The sequence below is a fragment of the Amblyomma americanum genome, chromosome 1 (genome assembly GCF_052857255.1).
Source record: "Amblyomma americanum isolate KBUSLIRL-KWMA chromosome 1, ASM5285725v1, whole genome shotgun sequence".
NCBI classification, from domain to species: Eukaryota; Metazoa; Arthropoda; class Arachnida; order Ixodida; family Ixodidae; genus Amblyomma; species Amblyomma americanum.
The window spans coordinates 189,174,934-189,196,581 of NC_135497.1; the positions used below are offsets into that span (position 1 = coordinate 189,174,934).

The 21,648-nt window shown below is 49.6% G+C and overlaps 1 protein-coding gene across 7 annotated transcripts in view; it reads left to right on the top strand.

Annotated features, from left to right (window-relative positions):
- The window catches only part of LOC144114394 (sushi, von Willebrand factor type A, EGF and pentraxin domain-containing protein 1-like), a 226,465-nt gene that overhangs the window by 82,452 nt on the left and 122,365 nt on the right, over positions 1-21,648 (top strand). For 5 of the 7 annotated variants that reach the window (XM_077648114.1, XM_077648119.1, XM_077648121.1 and 2 more), the window contains exon 10: positions 14,063-14,245. The exons of the other annotated variants lie outside the window; for them this stretch is intronic. In XM_077648114.1, the coding sequence (XP_077504240.1) occupies positions 14,063-14,245 (183 nt within the window). The remainder of the gene's footprint in view (positions 1-14,062; positions 14,246-21,648) is intronic. 7 annotated transcript variants of the gene reach the window in all.

The window sequence follows — 21,648 nt, forward strand, 5'->3', positions numbered from 1 at the left end:
GTTAGGATATGGGTTTCTATCCCACCGCTGCCACCAGTTGTTAGGATATGGGGCTTCTATCCCACCGCTGCCACCACTTGTTAGGATATGGGGCTTCTATCCCACCGCTGCCACCACTTGTTAGGATACGGGGCTTCTATCCCACCGCTGCCACCACTTGTTAGGATATGGGGCTTCTATCCCACCGCTGTCACCAGTTGTTAGGATATGGGGCTTCTATCCCACTGCTGCCACCACTTGTTAGGATATGGGGCTTCTATCCCACCGCTGCCACCACTTGTTAGGATATGGGGCTTCTATCCCACCGCTGCCACCACTTGTTAAGATATGGGGCTTCTATCCCACCGCTACAACCACTTTTTAGGATATGGGGCTTCTATCCCGCCGCTGCCACCAGTTATGATATGGGGCTTCTATCCCACTGCTGCCACCTCTTGTTAGGATGTGGGGCTTCTATCCCACCACTGCCACCACTTGTTAGGATATGGGGCTTCTACCCCACCGCTGCCACCAGTTGTTAGGATATGGGTTTCTATCCCACCTCTGCCACCACTTGTTAGGATATGGGTTTCTATCCCATCGCTGCCACCAGTTGTTAGGATTTGGGGCTTCTATCCCACTGCTGCCACCATTTGTTAGGATATGGGGCTTCTATCCCACTGCTGCCACCATTTGTTAGGATATGGAGCTTCTATCCCACCGCTGCCACCAGTTGTTAGGATATGGGGCTTCTATCCCACCGCTGCCACCAGTTGTTAGGATATGGAGTTTCTATCCCACCGCTGCCACCAGTTGTCAGGATATGGGCTTCTATCCAACCGCTGCCACCAGTTGTTAGGATATGGGCTTCTATCCCACTGCTGCCACCAGTTGTTAGGATATGGAGCTTCTATCCCACCGCTGCCACCAGTTAGGATGTGGGGCTTCTATCCCACCGCTGCCACCACTTCTTAGGATATGGGGCTTCTATCCCACCGCTGCCACCAGTTGTTAGGATATGGGGCTTCTATCCCACTGCTGCCACCACTTGTTAAGATATGGGTTTCTAACCCACCACTGCCACCAGTTTTTAGGATATGGGGCTTCTATCCCACCGCTGCCACCACTTGTTAGGATATGGGGCTTCTATACCACTGCTGCCACTACTTGTTAGGATATGGGCTTCTATCCCACTGCTGTCACTACTTGTTAGGATGTGGGGCTTCTATCCCACCGCTGCCACCACTTGTTAGGATATGGGGCTTCTATCCCACCGCTGCCACCACTTGTTAGGATATGGGGCTTCTATGCCACCGCTGCCACCACTTGTTAGGATATGGGGCTTCTATGCCACCGCTGCCACCGCTTGTTAGGATATGGGGCTTCTATCCCACCGCTGCCACCACTTGTTAGGATATGGGGCTTCTATCCCACCGCTGCCACCACTTGTTAGGATATGGGGCTTCTATCCCACCGCTGCCACCACTTGTTAGGATATGGGGCTTCTATCCCACCGCTGCCACCACTTTTTAGGATATGGCGCTTCTATCCCACCGCTGCCACCATTTGTTAGGATATGGGGCTTCTATGCCACCGCTGCCACCCCTTGTTAGGATATGGGGCTTCTATCCCACCGCTGCCACCACTTGTTAGGATATGAGGCTTCTATCCCACCGCTGCCACCATTTGTTAGGATATGGGGCTTCTATGCCACCGCTGCCACCCCTTGTTAGGATATGGGGCTTCTATCCCACCGCTGCCACCACTTGTTAGGATATGGGGCTTCTATCCCACCGCTGCCACCACTTGTTAAGATATGGGGCTTCTATCCCACCGCTGCAACCACTTTTTAGGATATGGGGCTTCTATCCCACCGCTGACACCACTTGTTAGGATATGGGGCTTCTATCCCACCGCTGCCACCAGTTTTTAGGATATGGGGCTTCTATCCCACCGCTGCCACCACTTGTTAGGATATGGGCTTCTATCCCGTCGCTGCCACCAGTTGTTAGGATATGGGGCTTCTATCCCACTGCTGCCACCACTTGTTAGGATGTGGGGCTTCTACCCCACCACTGCCACCACTTGTTTGGATATGGGGCTTCTATCCCACCGCTGCCACCAGTTGTTAGGATATGGGTTTCTATCCCACCGCTGCCACCACTTGTTAGAATATGGGTTTCTATCCCACCGCTGCCACCAGTTGTTAGGATATTGGGCTTCTATCCCACTGCTGACAACATTTGTTAGGATATGGGGCTTCTATCCCACTGCTGCCACCATTTGTTAGGATATGGAGCTTCTATCCCACCGCTGCCACCAGTTAGGATATGGGGCTTCTATCCCACCGCTGCCACCAGTTGATAGGATATGGGGCTTCTATCCCACTGCTGCCACAATTTGTTAGGATATGGGGCTTCTATCCCACTGCTGCCACCATTTGTTAGGATATGGAGCTTCTATCCCACCGCTGCCACCAGTTAGGATATGGGGCTTCTATCCCACCACTGCCACCAGTTGTTAGGATATGGGGCTTCTATCCCACTGCTGCCACCATTTGTTAGGATATGGAGCTTCTATCCCACCGCTGCCACCAGTTAGGATATGGGGCTTCTATCCCACCGCTGCCACCAGTTGTTAGAATATGGGGCTTCTATCCCACCGCTGCCACCACTTGTTAGGATAGGGGGCTTCTATCCCACCGCTGCCACCACTTGTTAGGATACGGGGCTTCTATCCCACCGCTGCCACCACTTGTTAGGATATGGGGCTTCTATCCCACCGCTGTCACCAGTTGTTAGGATATGAAGCTTCTATCCCACTGCTGCCACCACTTGTTAGGATATGGGGCTTTTATCCCACCGCTGCCACCACTTGTTAGGATATGGGGCTTCTATCCCACCGCTGCCACCACTTGTTAAGATATGGGGCTTCTATCCCACCGCTGCAACCACTTTTTAGGATATGGGGCTTCTATCCCGCCGCTGCCACCAGTTATGATATGGGGCTTCTATCAAACTGCTGCCACCTCTTGTTAGGATGTGGGGCTTCTATCCCACCACTGCCACCACTTGTTAGGATATGGGGCTTCTACCCCACCGTTGCCACCAGTTGTTAGGATAAGGGTTTCTATCCCACCTCTGCCACCACTTGTTAGGATATGGGTTTCTATCCCATCGCTGCCACCAGTTGTTAGGATTTGGGGCTTCTATCCCACTGCTGCCACCATTTGTTAGGATATGGGGCTTCTATCCCACTGCTGCCACCATTTGTTAGGATATGGAGCTTCTATCCCACCGCTGCCACCAGTTGTTAGGATATGGGGCTTCTATCCCACCGCTGCCACCAGTTGTTAGGATATGGAGTTTCTATCCCACCGCTGCCACCAGTTGTCAGGATATGGGCTTCTATCCAACCGCTGCCACCAGTTGTTAGGATATGGGCTTCTCTCCCACTGCTGCCACCAGTTGTTAGGATATGGAGCTTCTATCCCACCGCTGCCACCAGTTAGGATGTGGGGCTTCTATCCCACCGCTGCCACCACTTCTTAGGATATGGGGCTTCTATCCCACCGCTGCCACCAGTTGTTAGGATATGGGGCTTCTATCCCACTGCTGCCACCACTTGTTAAGATATGGGTTTCTAACCCACCACTGCCACCAGTTTTTAGGATATGGGGCTTCTATCCCACCGCTGCCACCACTTGTTAGGATATGGGGCTTCTATACCACTGCTGCCACTACTTGTTAGGATATGGGCTTCTATCCCACTGCTGTCACTACTTGTTAGGATGTGGGGCTTCTATCCCACCGCTGCCACCACTTGTTAGGATATGGGGCTTCTATCCCACCGCTGCCACCACTTGTTAGGATATGGGGCTTCTATGCCACCGCTGCCACCACTTGTTAGGATATGGGGCTTCTATGCCACCGCTGCCACCGCTTGTTAGGATATGGGGCTTCTATCCCACCGCTGCCACCACTTGTTAGGATATGGGGCTTCAATCCCACCGCTGCAACCACTTGTTAGGATATGGGGCTTCTATCCCACCGCTGCCACCACTTGTTAGGATATGGGGCTTCTATCCCACCGCTGCCACCACTTGTTAGGATATGGCGCTTCTATCCCACCGCTGCCACCATTTGTTAGGATATGGGGCTTCTATGCCACCGCTGCCACCCCTTGTTAGGATATGGGGCTTCTATCCCACCGCTGCCACCACTTGTTAGGATATGGGGCTTCTATCCCACCGCTGCCACCATTTGTTAGGATATGGGGCTTCTATGCCACCGCTGCCACCCCTTGTTAGGATATGGGGCTTCTATCCCACCGCTGCCACCACTTGTTAGGATATGGGGCTTCTATCCCACCGCTGCCACCACTTGTTAAGATATGGGGCTTCTATCCCACCGCTGCAACCACTTTTTAGGATATGGGGCTTCTATCCCACCGCTGACACCACTTGTTAGGATATGGGGCTTCTATCCCACCGCTGCCACCAGTTGTTAGGATATGGGGCTTCTATCCCACCGCTGCCACCACTTGTTAGGATATGGGCTTCTATCCCGTCGCTGCCACCAGTTGTTAGGATATGGGGCTTCTATCCCACTGCTGCCACCACTTGTTAGGATGTGGGGCTTCTACCCCACCACTGCCACCACTTGTTTGGATATGGGGCTTCTATCCCACCGCTGCCACCAGTTGTTAGGATATGGGTTTCTATCCCACCGCTGCCACCACTTGTTAGAATATGGGTTTCTATCCCACCGCTGCCACCAGTTGTTAGGATATTGGGCTTTTATCCCACTGCTGACAACATTTGTTAGGATATGGGGCTTCTATCCCACTGCTGCCACCATTTGTTAGGATATGGAGCTTCTATCCCACCGCTGCCACAAGTTAGGATATGGGGCTTCTATCCCACCGCTGCCACCAGTTGATAGGATATGGGGCTTCTATCCCACTGCTGCCACAATTTGTTAGGATATGGGGCTTCTATCCCACTGCTGCCACCATTTGTTAGGATATGGAGCTTCTATCCCACCGCTGCCACCAGTTAGGATATGGGGCTTCTATCCCACCACTGCCACCAGTTGTTAGGATATGGGGCTTCTATCCCACTGCTGCCACCATTTGTTAGGATATGGAGCTTCTATCCCACCGCTGCCACCAGTTAGGATATGGGGCTTCTATCCCACCGCTGCCACCAGTTGTTAGGATATGGGGCTTCTATCCCACTGCTGCCACCATTTGTTAGGATATGGAGCTTCTATCCCACCGCTGCCACCAGTTAGGATATGGGGCTTCTATCCCACCGCTGCCACCAGTTAGGATATGGGGCTTCTATCCCACCGCTGCCACCAGTTGTTAGGATATGGGGCTTCTATCCCTCTGCTGCCACCATTCGTTAGGATATGGAGCTTCTATCCCACCGCTGCCACCAGTTAGGATATGGGTTTCTATCCCACTGCTGCCACCATTTGTTAGGATATGGAGCTTCTATCCCACCGCTGCCACCAGTTAGGATATGGGGCTTCTATCCCACCGCTGCCACGAGTTGTTAGGATATGGGGCTTCTATCCCACTGCTGCCACCATTTGTTAGGGTATGGGGCTTCTGTCCCACTGCTGCCACCATTTGTTAGGATATGGAGCTTCTATCCCACCGCTGCCACCAGTTAGGATATGGGGCTTCTATCCCACCGCTGCCACCAGTTGTTAGGATATGGGACTTCTATCCCACTGCTGCCACCATTTGTTAGGATATGGGGCTTCTATCCCACTGCTGCCACCATTTGTTAGGATATGGAGCTTCTATCCCACCGCTGCCACCAGTTAGGATATGGGGCTTCTATCCCACCGCTGCCACCAGTTGTTAGGATATGGGGCTTCTATCCCACTGCTGCAACCATTTGTTAGGATATGGAGCTTCTATCCCACCGCTGCCACCAGTTAGGATATAGGTTTCTATCCCACCGCTGCCACCAGTTGTTAGGATATGGGGCTTCTATCCCACTGCTGCCACCATTTGTTAGGATATGGGGCTTCTATCCCACTGCTGCCACCATTTGTTAGGACATGGAGCTTCTATCCCACCGCTGCCACCAGTTAGGATATGGGGCTTCTATCCCACCGCTGCCACCAGTTGTTAGGATATGGGGCTTCTATCTCACTGATGCCACCATTTGTTAGGATATGGAGCTTCTATCCCACCGCTGCCACCAGTTAGGATATGGGGCTTCTATCCCACCGCTGCCACCAGTTGTTAGGATATGGGGCTTCTATCTCACTGATGCCACCATTTGTTAGGATATGGAGCTTCTATCCCACCGCTGCCACCAGTTAGGATATGGGGCTTCTATCCCACCGCTGCCAACAGTTGTTAGGATATGGGGCTTCTATCCCACTGCTGCAACCATTTGTTAGGATATGGAGCTTCTATCCCACCGCTGCCACCAGTTAGGATATGGGTTTCTATCCCACCGCTGCCACCAGTTGTTAGGATATGGGGCTTCTATCCCACTGCTGCCACCATTTGTTAGGATATGGAGCTTCTATCCCACCGCTGCCACCAGTTAGGATATGGGGCTTCTATCCCACCGCTGCCACCAGTTGTTAGGATATGGGGCTTCTATCTCACTGCTGCCACCATTTGTTAGGATATGGAGCTTCTATCCCACCGCTGCCACCATTTGTTAGGATATGGAGCTTCTATCCCACCGCTGCCACCAGTTAGGATATGGGGCTTCTATCCCACCACTGCCACCAGTTGTTAGGATATGGGGCTTCTATCCCACTGCTGCCACCACTTGTTAGGATGTGGGGCTTCTATCCCACTGCTGCCATCAGTTGTTAGATGTTCGCGCCTGGTTCGCCTGGGCCGTCTCTCGCCAGGCCGATGTCCACGGGTTCCGGATCGGGAGTCTGCTGCAGTACGGGGTGACGAAGAGACGAGATGGGCTTCGAGGTGGAGAAGAGACTGAAAAGGGTTTATTTACATTTTTATTGAGCTCTAAAGAGTGAATTGGTAGCTGGTCGATCACATGCCGAACTGCTCCTTAAATAGGGTCCTCTGCCCCCAGGTCCCTAGTTGGGGAATTTAGTTCATTTAAAATGCGTCCAATCACTGTGATGTGAATCACGTGTCCAGTCTTTAGGATCCGCCTTCGAGGACGTCGCCAACAACACACTCTCGCCACTCCTGGCAAGTTATAGTCCGTGCTGATCCTGCAGCAGTGATGAAAAGCCCGAATGTAGGCCCAAACGGCGTCGAAGGTCAGACACCTGCACTGCACAACGCTCCGTGGGAACGAAAGACCGCCGCTGCACTTGCGCAGATGGTTCCACTTAGGGAAAGACACTTAGGGGAAGACGAGGTCTTTTCCGAAGCACGAGCTGAACGGCATCGTTGGCTTAAGAAAACACAGCGGCGTCTGCCGTGACTCGCCGCGCCGCGCTGGCCGCCGCCTCCGCCGACACTTAGGGGAAAACGAGGTCTTTGCGTCCCGGGTGGGTCCGGCGCCGTGAACTAATGCGGACCACGGTCCCGAGAAATGTTCCCAGGCAGCGGATGTCCATTTCACCTCCGTAAAAAACAGGGGGGTCGTTGACGCCGCTGCCTGCATTCGTGGCGCCGCCTCACGCCGACGGCTCCTTGAAGCGTCTGTCGATTGATGACTCCCAGTCGCTTGAACATTCTTGGCATGTTGGCGTTCAACGTCCGTAACAGCCTTAGCCCTATGTTCTGGCCTTTCCTTGTTATACGCGGGGTGCATGTTCCGCGGCATAGATGGAGTTAAACTTTCCTCTGCCCTCCTACTGAAGGGAACGGCAGTTAGCAGTACGAAGAGTACTTCAGGTAGTCGTCCGGCGACACGTTGCCGGTTGGGGCAGAAATTCCAACTTCTCAAAGCAAAACTTATTTATTAAAGACGGGATGGAAATACAAGGTGATGATGACAAGGGAGTTAAAGAAATGACTGAAAAAAAAGGCTGTTAAAAACGGCCGAGCTTGAGACTCGGCGCGCTCGTCCCAAGTCGTCGTTTTCCGCGGGTTTTAACCCCTTCGATAATTGGGCGGAGCTTGAGTAATCTAGCTCTCGCCCAATTTAGACCAATAGCAAAGCAATTGCATCGTATGTACTAGTGGGTGGAGCCCAGGGCCCGCCCCAGGCATGATCGCTCCTGGTAGCAGGTGCGGGGGGGGCATTGTCCCCGTGGGCTGTCGCGAGCCCAGTGGAATGCGCAGCTCTCACCCTAAGCGGGCGTCACGCCTCGACGTACATTCCTCGATTCCCCCCCGGGCATGACCGCTCCTGGTAACAGGTGCGGGGCGGGGGGGGGGGGGGTCCCATCGGCCATGTGGGCTTCCACTTAACACCTCCCCACCAAGAATGTTGGAGGGACACTTGCTCTACAAACAACATACCGAAGCCCACAATAGCACAACAAAAAAATCCGGCCTTCAACAACATACAAAATGCGCGAAAGCAAAAGGGTCCGGGCCCCCACTGGCCGCTGTACCAGCACAAAAAAAATAGCCTTCTGCATCCTACTAACAATTGAAAGAAAAAAACATGCTAGGGAAGATACCTTCAGGCATGCGGACGCAAGCACGATTCTTAGTTAACACATTTCAAGTACAGGACGACAAGCAGAAATGAAATCCTCTCATAAAAGCATTACAAAAATTTCACACGCAACAACATGGAACGGCATACCGAATGAAGAAAACATACAATAACTCCAGCTCTCATGCATATACACCGCAACCCGATCCAAATGAGGGCAATACAGACATTGTGACGCGGCGCTATTCGCCAGACATGGATTATATGTCCTCAGAAAGGAAAACATTTCGCAAAGGACCGAATAAGCCCACTGGCATGAGCCTGTCCAACCATCTTCAGTGTCTTTTGTGCTCATGTTCCCCCACTCTCACCCCCTTCCTCGTTGTGTGCTCGAGCCACAAGTACATTTTTACACCTATCGCCACCCGGCAGAGTGAGTTAAGGCTGGGATCTTTAGGCGTTTGTCTTTATCCACCAGGATCGAACACGTGGCCCGATGGCATAAAACTGGAGATTACTTGATGCAGCGTGCACCATTCTGGCATTTGTCCTGCTCTCCGGTTGCATTGCTCATCTTCTACCTCGGTGGAGCCGCCGACAGTCTGCGCATATGGGGCGCAAGCTTCCGCGAACGGCTCTAAATGCTCATATCGAGAGAGCCTTTTAGAATGTGGCATGGTCGGCTCATTGCATTCATCATCACCGGCCTCTAGGTTTGCGACCCGCCAGTTGCCCAGACCCGTAATGAGATCGCAGCATGGGTCGCGGTTCGCCGCTGTAAGCGGCATTGTAACTTTGCTTCTCTCAGGGCGTGGAGCAATTTTACCGTCGTCGCTGCTGGGACTCCACTTATCTTCCGCCCAACTTATCGCCGCGTTAGACGAGTTTTCCGGCTCCAAACAGTCGCGACTACCCAGCTGTGGGGCTGGCTTCTCCAACGCAGCTGTGAATGATGCGCATGCTGTTTGCACGCACACGCCGCTTTCGCCAAACGCTGTCTGGCCTACTGGCGCTTCTACTGGCAACAACGTGTCACACTGGGCAACCCGTCCGGCAAGGCAGTCCGTGCCGTTTCGCTCATCAGCGCCATTAGCCTTACTAACCACATGCTCGGCTGCTTCGCAATATTCGGCCTGCATGGTCTGATCGCTGGTCGAATTTTTTCCCGGGCACGTGCGCAGAGCCCACCTCCGCTCTAGGGATCAAGGGGTGCTGGTGTGTGTCAACACCCGTGGTTGACTGCACAACGTGCGGCTCCTCGACTCTACTGATCGCTGCACCGTCTGGAGGAACCTGATTCTCCTCCTGACTGTCCTGAATAGGCACCGAATGAATGCCGCTATCCTCTTTAATCGTCGCACCGATCAGCGTTTGATCAGCGCCGTTTTCGATGGTAGTGCATGACTGTGTCTGTGCCGTCTTCGGCAATGCACGCGCAGCTCTCCGTGAGTGTTCCTCCTCCTCAATTCTCTTCCTCTCCTGCCGGAGCTTCTCTTCGGCAATAGCTAACTGGCGCTTGAGCTCTCGAATGATAGCGTCACCTCGCTCCTTTTTTAAGGCCCGCTTGGCCTCTGACATTTCTGCGCGCTCAGCGCCATACTCATAGTCGTATCGACCTACCCAGCCTATAGTAGCCATTGTGCCTTGTTTACGTCTAACCCTGCGGCTCAAGCACTCCCGAGGCAAGTAAAGTGAGAATGGGGAAACTCACTCCATTGTCGGGCTGTCGGCCATGTCACTTGCTTCGTGGCAGCAGCAAGTCACGTCCTGAGTCGCAGACGTGTTGCCGGAATCCAGAGCCCGCCGTAGACCTATCGCGTCCTCCAAGCCGATGAAGTCGCCAGCCACAGATGCCGCCGAAGACACCGCGCTTCGCTCCGTCGGTCCGCTTCTCTCGCTCCTCGGCAGTGACGTGGAGCCTTGACTCCGAGACCTCGCCTGGACTTTGGTCCCCGGGGCTTCTCCCCAAGATTTTGTGCTCCGTCAATCTTCAGGAAAGTACTGCCTTCAACCGCTCTCCAGGAAGCCGCTCAGACGATCCTGGTCACGGCACCAGTCACGGCACTGCCCTCCTACTGAAGGGAACGGCAGTTAGCAGTACGAAGAGTACTTCAGGTCGTCGTCCGGCGACACGTTGCCGGTTGGGGCAGAAATTCCAACTTCTCAAAGCAAAACTTATTTATTAAAGACGGGATGAAAATACAAGGTGATGATGACAAGGCAGTTAAAGAAATCACTGAAAAAAAAAGGCTGTTAAAAACGGCCGAGCTTGAGACTCGGCGCGCTCGTCCCAAGTCGTCGTTTTCCGCGGGTTTTAACCCCTTCGATAATTGGGCGGAGCTTGAGTAATCTAGCTCTTGCCCAATTTAGACCAATAGCAAAGCAATTGCATCGTATGTACTAGTGGGTGGAGCCCAGGGCCCGCCCCAGGCATGATCGCTCCTGGTAGCAGGTGCGGGGGGGGGGGGGGCATTGTCCCCGTGGGCTGTCGCGAGCCCAGTGGAATGCGCAGCTCTCACCCTAAGCGGGCGTCACGCCTCGACGTACATTCCTCGATTCCCCCCCGGGCATGACCGCTCCTGGTAACAGGTGCGGGGCGGGGGGGGGGGGGTCCCATCGGCCATGTGGGCTTCCACTTAACAGATGGGTCTTACATCTTGGCTTTGATTCCTGCCGGGATGTTTACCATCTTGCGCATGCGACTTTCTGGCCGGATTCCTACCCATTCGAGTATTTTCCTGCCCGTTTCAGTATTTCCGAGCCGTTCTAATAGCGATATTCTCACCCCCTCTGCCAGCTCAACCCATCTTTTGTCTACCCCCATTTTCTCAAGCTGCTCCGTCGACGTGGATATGGGCAGTCCCAAAGCTGGCTTGGAGCATTTCCTCAATATTCTGTCTACCTTCTCAATTTCTGCCTTGCTCATGTTTAGGTACGGCGTCGCGCAGGAGATCCGGCTTATTACGTACGCCTGCGACATTCTCAGGAGATTCCTTTCTCTTAGGCCTCTCCCTTTTACCGCTACCCTCCTGAATATGCCTACCACTTGGTCTGCAGATGTGGCTAATTTCTTTACGCTCTTGGTGTTGTTGCCTTTCATTGTTGATAAACATGCCGAGGATCCTCACTTCCTCGACCCTGCAACTTCCAGGCCTCCCACCGCTATTATATGCAAACAGCTCTAACTTGTGCGGTTAGTACGCCAGGCCTCTTTCTGCCGCGTACTTCACCACTACGTCTGCTGCCCTTGGCAGACTCCACTCAATTTCCGCGTCGCTTCCGCTATTCATCCACATGTTTACGTCATCCACGTACATGCTGAATTTTAGATCGGGGATCTTGTTCAGCATTGCCGGAAGACCTCTCATCGCTATGGTAAATTGTAAGGGGGACAGTACGGCTCCTTGCGGGGTACCTTTGCTTCGCAGCCCTATGCTGGGGGACTCTGCACCCTGGAATTTAATCTCCGCCTTCCTCCCTCGGAGAAAGTCCTTGATGTACTCGTATGTTCTCTTGCCCACGTTTACCTACTCCAGACCTCTGAAAACCGCCTCGTGTCGGACGCTGTCGAAGGCCTTCGTGAGGTGGTTAACCATGATGACGTCATAGTATAGTAAGAAGCATAATTAGTGGTAAACATAATAATGTCCACATGTAATACATCATTGAAAAGAGGAAGTTTAGCCTTGTTAGGTAACACTATTTAGACAGGTTAATTACCGCAATTAATCAGTTGATATATATGTTGCTATAGAAATGGATAACTCCAACTGCTAAACACGTGACGTGACCTTAAGCTTGACCTTGAAAAAGAATTCAGTAAAATGCAAGAATAACAGTGGGTGAACGGATGACGAAATATACGATATAATGCAATGTAAGTCACGTGATTTGCATGCCGTTAGTCGGCGCGTTGAAAACGCGCCTACCGGGGTTGCTGTCGCCACAGACGGTGGCGACATGGACGGGAATGAATACGCAGTCGCTCCGACAAGCTCCGGTGCTGTCAGTTGCCCGGAACGCACGGAATGTTACAGACGTCAAGCCGCTTCCAGTTGCCCGATACACCAGAGCTTTCGCTCTCTAACGAGGTTCAACATTAGTTATGCCACAGCATATTTTTTGTTACTAATCGGAAAGGTTAGCATATAGAGTTCGGTAACTTTGAATAGTCATCTGTGACATAGCTACGTATAAAACATATGTTCTAGATTTTTATTTATAGATTTTTTCTCCTATAATATTATAATCCTTGTGGCAAGTGTCCAAAATTTTGCCACTGAAATATATTTTTCTCCGTGAGCAATAAATATACTGTGTTTTTTTAAAACGTCACATCAGTTTATTACAGTTTTCTTTAATAATGAAAGCGGTAAATGAGCATGAACAAAGGCGCGCTTACTGGTTCGAATCAATGCATAGGGACGGGAAGTGCGCCGTGGCCTTGAAATCGTGCCGTGCGCAGTGCGTGCCCTGGGCGAACGAGGAGAACCAAGGAAGAAAACGAGGACACCAAGGAGGATTTCGCTATTTTCATGCATCACGAAATTTTGATCGTCTATGTGCAGAGGGGGGTGAGTGTTAAAAGGCGTGCACACGGACGCATCAGCGAGAGACCACAGGGAAACGTTGAGCGCGCAAAGACAGGTTGGCAGAATCTGTACGTGTTGAATGCATTGCCGGGGTCGGATCGATGGCGCCGTCAATTAGTGCACACATGGCTTTGACTGCAGCCGTCTTCACCAACATGCACTCTTTTGTTGTGTGAGTATACGAGGTTTGGTACGAAGTGGTAGCGGCCAACTCCATCACTGGTTGAGTAAAGTGGACAAGCAGAGTGTGATTACATCGCATAATTTCATCTTATTGTCAGCGGGTGCATTTCTTCTACGCCATAGCGACACTGCATCCACGCGTGAAGCACACCGTAGCGGTGTGCTCCGGATTAACTTCGACATCACCGAAATCTCAGTTCAAGAGAGAGTTTTTGATATCGTTCATACAGAAAAGGAGATGTAGCGGTGGCCGCGTCATACCTGCGACCTTGAGTTCTGCTGTTGAATTTTATGCCTTAACAAATGTTGTTTGTGCGCGCCAATTTCTACAACGCTCTTAGCAATAGCCTCGCCAACGCAGGAAAAACAAAAAGCGTGGTGCCCTTTTAACAAACTTAAATGGTTTAGTTTCTCATCATAAAACGCATTCCTGTGCGCCGAATATCATTCATTATATTGCCACGAAAAGGAAGCAACGAAACAAAGCTTGAAAACACAAACAATGCTCTTCATCACGAGTTACGAACAATGCGAATAGTGCGATTCCTTGTGCAACATAAAGCTGCACGACGCGGTCGGCAGCTGCCGGCGGGTGATAGAAGAAGCTGCATCAGCCTCGAACGTGAAGCACTGGCAAAGCTCAAGGAGGCTATCAATATGTAGGACCAGAGTGCTGAAAGCAGTCCCTCTTGTGCGTTGGGTGTCTTTTGTTCGTGCACGGCCTCCTTTCTTCCTGCAGACGACTGTCGCATCGAGGACCTCCCTTTCGTGGAAAACGGGCGGCTCCGGGCAGGTCAGAGCGTCTCTCATGGGTCTCTCGCAATCTACGAATGCAACCCCTCGCTGGAGCTTCAACAACGAGGAGGAGGGGTTCGCTGCCATTTTGGACAGTGGATTGGCACGTCGCCACTCTGTGTTCCGAGTGAGTACTAACGCCCCCTGCTTTGCTGAGGGTGTTTTTGCATTTTTGCATATCTCTTGCCAGTAAAAAATGTGCATTAGACCATTCAAAACACAGATAATTCAATGAATGTACCACGTTACCACCTCGGAAGCTCCGGTACTCAACTACTCTGTTGCCACTGCGTGATTGAGCTCCTATTACGCATGCCCTATGATATGAGAAGCACGAATTCATGTAACGCCATGTTAAGACTTCTTGGTACGTTATAGTGACCAGGGCATTGTAATTACTGTACTACACCCTCGCCCCCCCACCCCCCGAACTAAACAATTTAATTCCCCAGTATGGAAGTTTACTTTTCTTTCTGCTCGATCTCATCCTCTGGACTGTATCAAATCCCACTTGGAGTATGAGTGCTATATGCCGAGCAGACCGTATGTGTGCACTGTTCACTCTGCGAGCAGCGCAGTACTATAAACGGCGCTTAATATCACATAAGGAGCAATACTTCTCACTGAGACAAGAAACGAAAAACAAATAGTAGAGCTAAGCTTGCTGGCTTAGCGCATTATTCAGGAAAAGCTGGTTGGAATTAGCGGAGTTTCCGGCAGGTAAGGTCGGTCTGGTGCATGCATGCAACGAGGACCGCAGCGCTGACCAAGTATTTCGCAGACATTTTATGCACACTTGACGAGCCAACCTGAGACACAAATGGCGACTTGGCTTTGCTTTTCTATTTCGCGCACGGTTAGCTACTTGGCTTTGCACCTCTTTTCGAGCATGTTTATCTACTTGGCTTTGGCCTGCTTTTTTCGAGCACGTTTAGGTATTTGCCTTAGCCTGTGTGTTCCGAACTCGTTTGGCCACTGGGCTTCACCGCTTCATGTGTCAGCCCCGCCATTAGCAGTGCGCTCTGGCACGTTCTGCTCTGGCATGAATACGCTTCCGACTTGCTTTTCAGAATGGAGAATATCTACTCCCGCCGGCATAGCGAACCCACGAGCATCTCACGGCGCACACTTTTTGAGAACATCCGTAGCGAACTCCTCTTCTTCGCACCTCGTCAACGCGGCATTGAACTCTGCAGCTGCGTCTTTTGACGAAAATAAATGGCGCAGTAACTGCCTCATATCTTGGTGGACACCTTAACCTCAGCCACAGCTGGCGTGGCGAGGAGGACAGGGACGAAAGGAAAAAATTGTCAGGGTTTTAACGTAGTTAAACCGAATAGACGTTCGAAAGCATGTGTTTAGCTTGGTTAGTTCATGGTAGTGCTTTGCTTGGTTGTCGGCACGTTTGGTGACGACATTAGCTCAGTAGTAGTATTACTTGATGAATACAATGATGCTCAATGCACAGCGCGAGAGTGTGTGTCAGTTTAACACGAGTCGTGATCGGCTGCCGCGATAACATAATGCTCTCGTGCGCTGGCCACCGAAACTGATCTGTTCGCGACGACGCGAGTTCCAGTTTCGGTTGCATCAATATTTATTAATTTATTTTTTTATTTATTTATTTGCTTACTTATTTATTTATTTATTGTTTTCCCAAGGTTACCCTGAAAGTCAACCTTCACGCAAACTCGATGAGGTGGTTAGGCCTTGTGAAGTAGTGCTTTGGCAGTAAAACGCAAAACAGCGATGATGATGTAGGCAGTAAAGTGGGAGTGAAGAAGAAAGAGAGAGAAAGCTGCTTCGGGTTTGCCGAGGCTCCAGCGGAGCCCTCCACTACGACACCTCTTTCTTCCTTCCTTCTTTCACTCCCTCCTTTATCCTTTTCTTCAAGGCGCTGTTCTGCGTCATTTGGAAGGTTCACGGCTGACTCCGACTGATGTTCTCAGCCCTGCAATCGCATAAGTTTTTCTCCGTGATTCCGATTTCACATTGTCATTGTTATAAGTGAAATAAAATTTCTGCGCATAGTTTGCAAAGCTAACTTCGGAGATAGCGTTAACGGACACTCATAATAGACGGCAAACACTACTCTTTTTGAAGCTCGTTTAAGCAACATCTCGCGCATGTAGCGGGTCCTGGAGGAAAGTCCCGAGGCTTTGGAAGCCCTCCGCTCTATGGAAGTTGCACGCATATGATGGTGTCTGCTAGTTTGGCAACATAGCACCTTTGGGCTCCGCGGTGGTGTTTCTGCGCTCGGACACTGAGCTGCAGTACCTGTGTTCGAGCGGCCGCCCTATGAAGCAGGCGAAAGACGCCTATTTCTTTCACTCTTTCTGTTAGACGGGAGAGAGTGAATGGCGGGAGAGCCGCTGGTTAGTTTTGAAGAAAGGAACGGCCCAGTAGCTGTCTAGTTTCACGGTGGACACCTCAACCTCAAAGGCGTTACGCCTAACGCGTTACGGCTGCGGTTGTACCCCCTGCCAGCGCCTGGCACTGAACATATTCACCCATATAAAAATTTACCTAAATTAGTTTCTTGGGATGCACCAACGTCAGGAATGAAGGTATAATTTTAGGGAAAATTAATTTTCTAAGATAAAAAGTTACAACTTCCTACGGGACACAATGGTTAGACTACCAGATACCTGTCCTTTTAATCTTGATTCCAGATCTTATTGATATCGCAGTGGCTGTAGAGACACCATGCATTTAAAAATCACGGGTAAAAATGCACTTCTGGTCGAACCAAAATAGCCTGCCTCTTTCTAGTTATCTCATTCATGTTAGTGCTTCGTTTGTATATCTGTGTTTCTTGTTATATTATTGGTATATATCCATACAACTGTTGCTTCATGCTTTTTGACACTGTAATAACTTGACTGGTTAGGAAGTAATCTTTTGTTGTCATTATTATTTACGGAACTGCTGATACTTCTTCCCTTTTGGCACTACAATAACTTAACTGCTTGTGACGGAATCTTTTGTTGGGAGAAAAATTGTCTTGTAATTTGTAATACTTACAGTTTTAATTTCATACAATGCCCTGTTCACAATACTTCTGTTTTCTGCATGTAATGAAAGGTGCAATGTATATTTTTCAACAGATTTTGTAGCGTACAGAGTGCAATGTTTCTCGCCAGTAGGCGAGGCCTTGTCAGGCGTACACAAAACGCCTTTTGCGTCGTCTTCCTTTGTAGAATATTCCTCTTTCAAACTTCCTTGCTCATGGTGTATACCTGCTTTCTACCAAGAACAAAGTGAACTCTGAGTTCTAAATGGCTTATACAGAGCTAACAAAGCTTTCGCTATAAAGCATGATTATGTACAGGTATGACAGCTTGGACTGGGTGAAGTTTGAGTACGGCATCAAATAAAGTGCGAACGTTTCTGAGGGTCGCTAAAGGGAGTTAGAGAGGGAGGAAGGGAGGAATAGACCTTTGTTCCTTGATCTTGGCAAATGACAGTTACACTTTCACATCAAATCCTGAGGAAGCCTTAAATTTAGTCGTGGCGCTCTAGGTACCTTTCTCTGCGACGCGATGCTTTTCGGGGTGCAGTTGTGTAATGACATTGTAAATGGGCGAGTCCTGAGACTAACCCAAAAAAAATGGTCTCAGACGTGTCCTGAGGAGGGCCCCGGAAGAGGCGCGCCGCACAGCAGTACACGTGCTGGCTGGAGACAGATTGTCTCCTCTGTTTGAAAAGAAGCGGGGAGCGTCCGCTGTCGCAGCTGGTGCAGGGAGAGGCTCCTCGCAAGTGGTCCGCGTGCCGGTACCACAGCGGTCCGTCTTCGAATTGTGTTTAAAGTGACGAAAACTTGTGGCATGGCGAACCGTTCCGGGAATCCAAACCGGGCCTGGTCGGAAGTTTCGAACAAAGACGGGCTCGCCAGACGAAGGCGGAGATCTTTTCCGTGAGTTACTAACGCAGCGCATATTTTGCTTCAGTTACTTGAGTTCCATGCGCCCTTAAGCCGAGGTGCATTCGTCGAATGGGAGTTTGCAGCTAGCAGCCCATTAGGAGCTTAGCAGGGTGGGAACGTAGTAAACGCGTGCGTTGCAGTTTCTCTAGGACAGCAGGAGCCTCTCAATGTTTGTTTGGATACCTCCAGACACTGTCTTCTTGAATTTCCCCTTAATTGTCTGCACGACGCGTTCTGCTGCTCTGTTAGATGCTGGGCGGTATGGCGGGATAAGGATTCGCCGAATGCCGTTCTTGTTGAAGAGGTTAGCGTATTTTTCGCTGATGAATGCGGTGCCGTTGTCGGGGACTATGATGTCTGGAACGCCATGTGTGGAATATATGCTTCGCGGGCATCCAGTCGTGGCGTCCGCTGAGGGCGCATGAACGGGAACCACCTCTACTCATTCATGGTGGGCATTGACTCGGACGCAAAAGTGTTGTCCTTGAAATTGACCACCAATATCATCATGAAGTCTAGTCTATGGCTTCTTTGGAAACGACCACGGATTCCACTGTGCTTTCCGTTCCATTCTCTGATGTCTTTGGCAGCTTTTGCAAAGTTGCACTTTCTCTGTTTTCTGGCGTCCCTCAGGGTTCCGTCCTATGCCTTCTTCTGTTTTTAATATACGTAAATGATTTTCCCTCCTTTGTGTTCTATAAAATCCGCATGCCTGTTGATGATTGTGTTTATCAAACTATTATAGCACATCTGATCAATTCTCCCTCCAAAGCGACCTTAACGCCATTCATGATTGGTGTAAAATTTGGTTAATGGAGTTTATTTATTTATTTCGAAGATACTGCCAGCCTTATTTGAGGCCTTAGGCAGGAGTGGGAAATAAGATAGAAACAAACATAACACAGCATAAAAATCACTGCAAAACATTTTTAGCACAGTTTTCGCATAAAAAAGTAAAAAGAAATGTAGGCACATGAATGCTAATTTTAGACCATCGCTGTGATAGGAAAAATCACAACAAATAAATAAGACAGGTTATACTTCATCTGTTTCCAATAAAAAATTTACATACCTATGTTTTTCTTTAGCGCGCTGCAGAATGACTCGGCGGATCGACTTTCCACTGTGTTTGGAGACAGCAAGTTCCAATCTCGGACCGTTCGTGGGAAATATGAATTTTTGAAACCATCGGTTTTACTACAATATTCCTTTAATTTTTTGAGTGATGCGATCGCGTTGGGCGTCTAGTGACTTGTTCAATGTACTTATTCTTTTCTACTCCTAGTTTGTCATGGTACAGTAAATACAAGATCTTCAACCTTTCCCGATAGCGTCTGATTCGTAGTGGGTCTAAGCCAGCCTGTTTAACAAGTAGGCTTGGTGAAGTGCGCCAGCTATAGGAACTGAATATAAATCTTACCGATTTTCTTTGGATGCTCTCCAACTTATTGATATTTTGCTGGGTCCATGGATCCCATACAATACAGCAATATTCAAGGATTGGTCTAATGTAGGTTTTATACGCTATAAGTTTTATTTCTTCTGTTGACTGTCGCAAACATCTCCTCAGATATCCCAGTTTCTGCATGGACTTTTTTGTGATGTAGGTTAAGTGTTCATTCCATCTGAGGTCGGATGTTAGAATTACACCTAACTATTTGTAACTTAGTACAGAAGAGAGAACCTGTCCATTGATGCAGTATTTAAAGGGTAATGGTTGCCGTTTCCTGGTGACTGTCATTGCTACTGTTTTCTTTGTATTTATCTTCATTTGCCATGTCAAGCACCATGTTTCGATAGCGGTAAGTGAAGAATTTAATACGGCCTGGTCTCTTGGGCTGTTAATATCATTATAAAGGATGCAGTCGTCTGCAAACAACCTGATTTTCACCGGTATATTCGTTACTATGTCGTTAATAAAAATAAGAAAAAATAACGGGCCGAGAACAGATCCCTGTGGGATGCCGGAACGAACAAGTGCCGGCCTTGAACACATTCCAGCAATGAACACGCTTTGTTTCGTTGATGAAAGATATGCCTCTATCCATTGTAGCAGTGACTCATTTTTTAATATCGGTTTTAATTTTATAAGCAACTTTTGGTGACACGCGGTCAAATGCCTTTTCGAAATCTAAGAAAATCATATCAACTTGGCCTTGCCTATCTAGAACTGCTGCGATGTCGTGAACAGTTTCGACTAGCTGCGTTGTAGTCGATAGCCCTTTACGGAACCCGTGCTGCCTATAATCTATGATGTTATTAATTTCGACAAACGTCATAATATGCTTGAAGATAATATGCTCGAATGTCTTAGCGCATGTGCAGAGTATTGAGATGGGCCTGTATGAAGTAATTAATGAGCGGTCTCCTGTTTTGGGTATTGGTGTAATCTTGGCATATTTCCAATCATTTGGTAACTCTGCTCGCGACAAGGATGCAATGTGCCGACTTTTCATCGTTGCCGTAACCCGCTCGTGTCCCTTGATCCCATAGCCTCAGTTCTCATGCTGCCAGTGCATTCTTACATATGGGCGTAACCTTACGCGCTGGTCTGTCCTAGAAAACGCGTATAACTAGCATCATTTCTTCAGCTAACAAACCGCTTGGTTTTCTAAGACGTCATCTTCGCACCGCGCCCAAGCATGTCATCTTATTTGCTTATGAGTAACTTGTGAAATCAAAATTACAATATGCATCACCCATTTGGAACCCACATCAAAGTTATCTGACTAATGCTCTAGAAGTTCTGCAGAACCGCGCCGCTAGATTTATTCACCCCTTATACCATTACACCATGAGCGTATCATATTCGAAATCCATTTCGGGCTTACAGCCACTTAAGTTGCGTAACCGCACAGCAATCCATGTGTTATTTCGCAAGTTTTTTTACAGCCCTGTACGAGCTCCACACTACATGGCCCCACAAGCACGCATATATAGCTGCACTCGCCATCAACTCCAGATCTGCCGTCCTCATGCACGCACCGTCACCTTTGCGTCTTCATTCTCTCGTACCCCCGTCAACTGGAATGACCTTCCCGACGACATTTGAGCAACATCCTGTTCGGCGAAATTCGCGTGCAGAGACAACAGTTATCTATTATCATTATACCACATGACTACTATGTATGACATGAAAAACATTGTACCCACCGTTTATGTAATGCACCTGAAAATGGGCATTTAAGGAAGTAAAAATGAAATGAAATGAAATGCTGCTGCCGATTCCTTCCCAGCAGATATGGCTCCTTGCGACTGCTTTCATTTTCTCCACGCTGGCTCGGTTTCATGAAGCAGATCAGCTGACTATTGGTGGTTGTACATATTTTTATGATGCTTAAACTGATGCGGTAAAGAAATCAAAAAGTAATCTCGACAAAGCATGTGACTGTTCGCCGATCTTCGGTCAGCAATCTTTGTCTCCGGCCGACCGCTGTTTCTGAATTTGATGTAACGCGTATCAACTGCCGCAGCATCAAAAATAAAATGGAAGAACTAGCAGCTCTGTAATCAACCTTAAACTCGAATATTGTCATCGGAACTGAGTCTTGGCTGGATGATACTATCACGAGTTCCGAAGTGTTTCTTGCTGATTATGAAGCCTA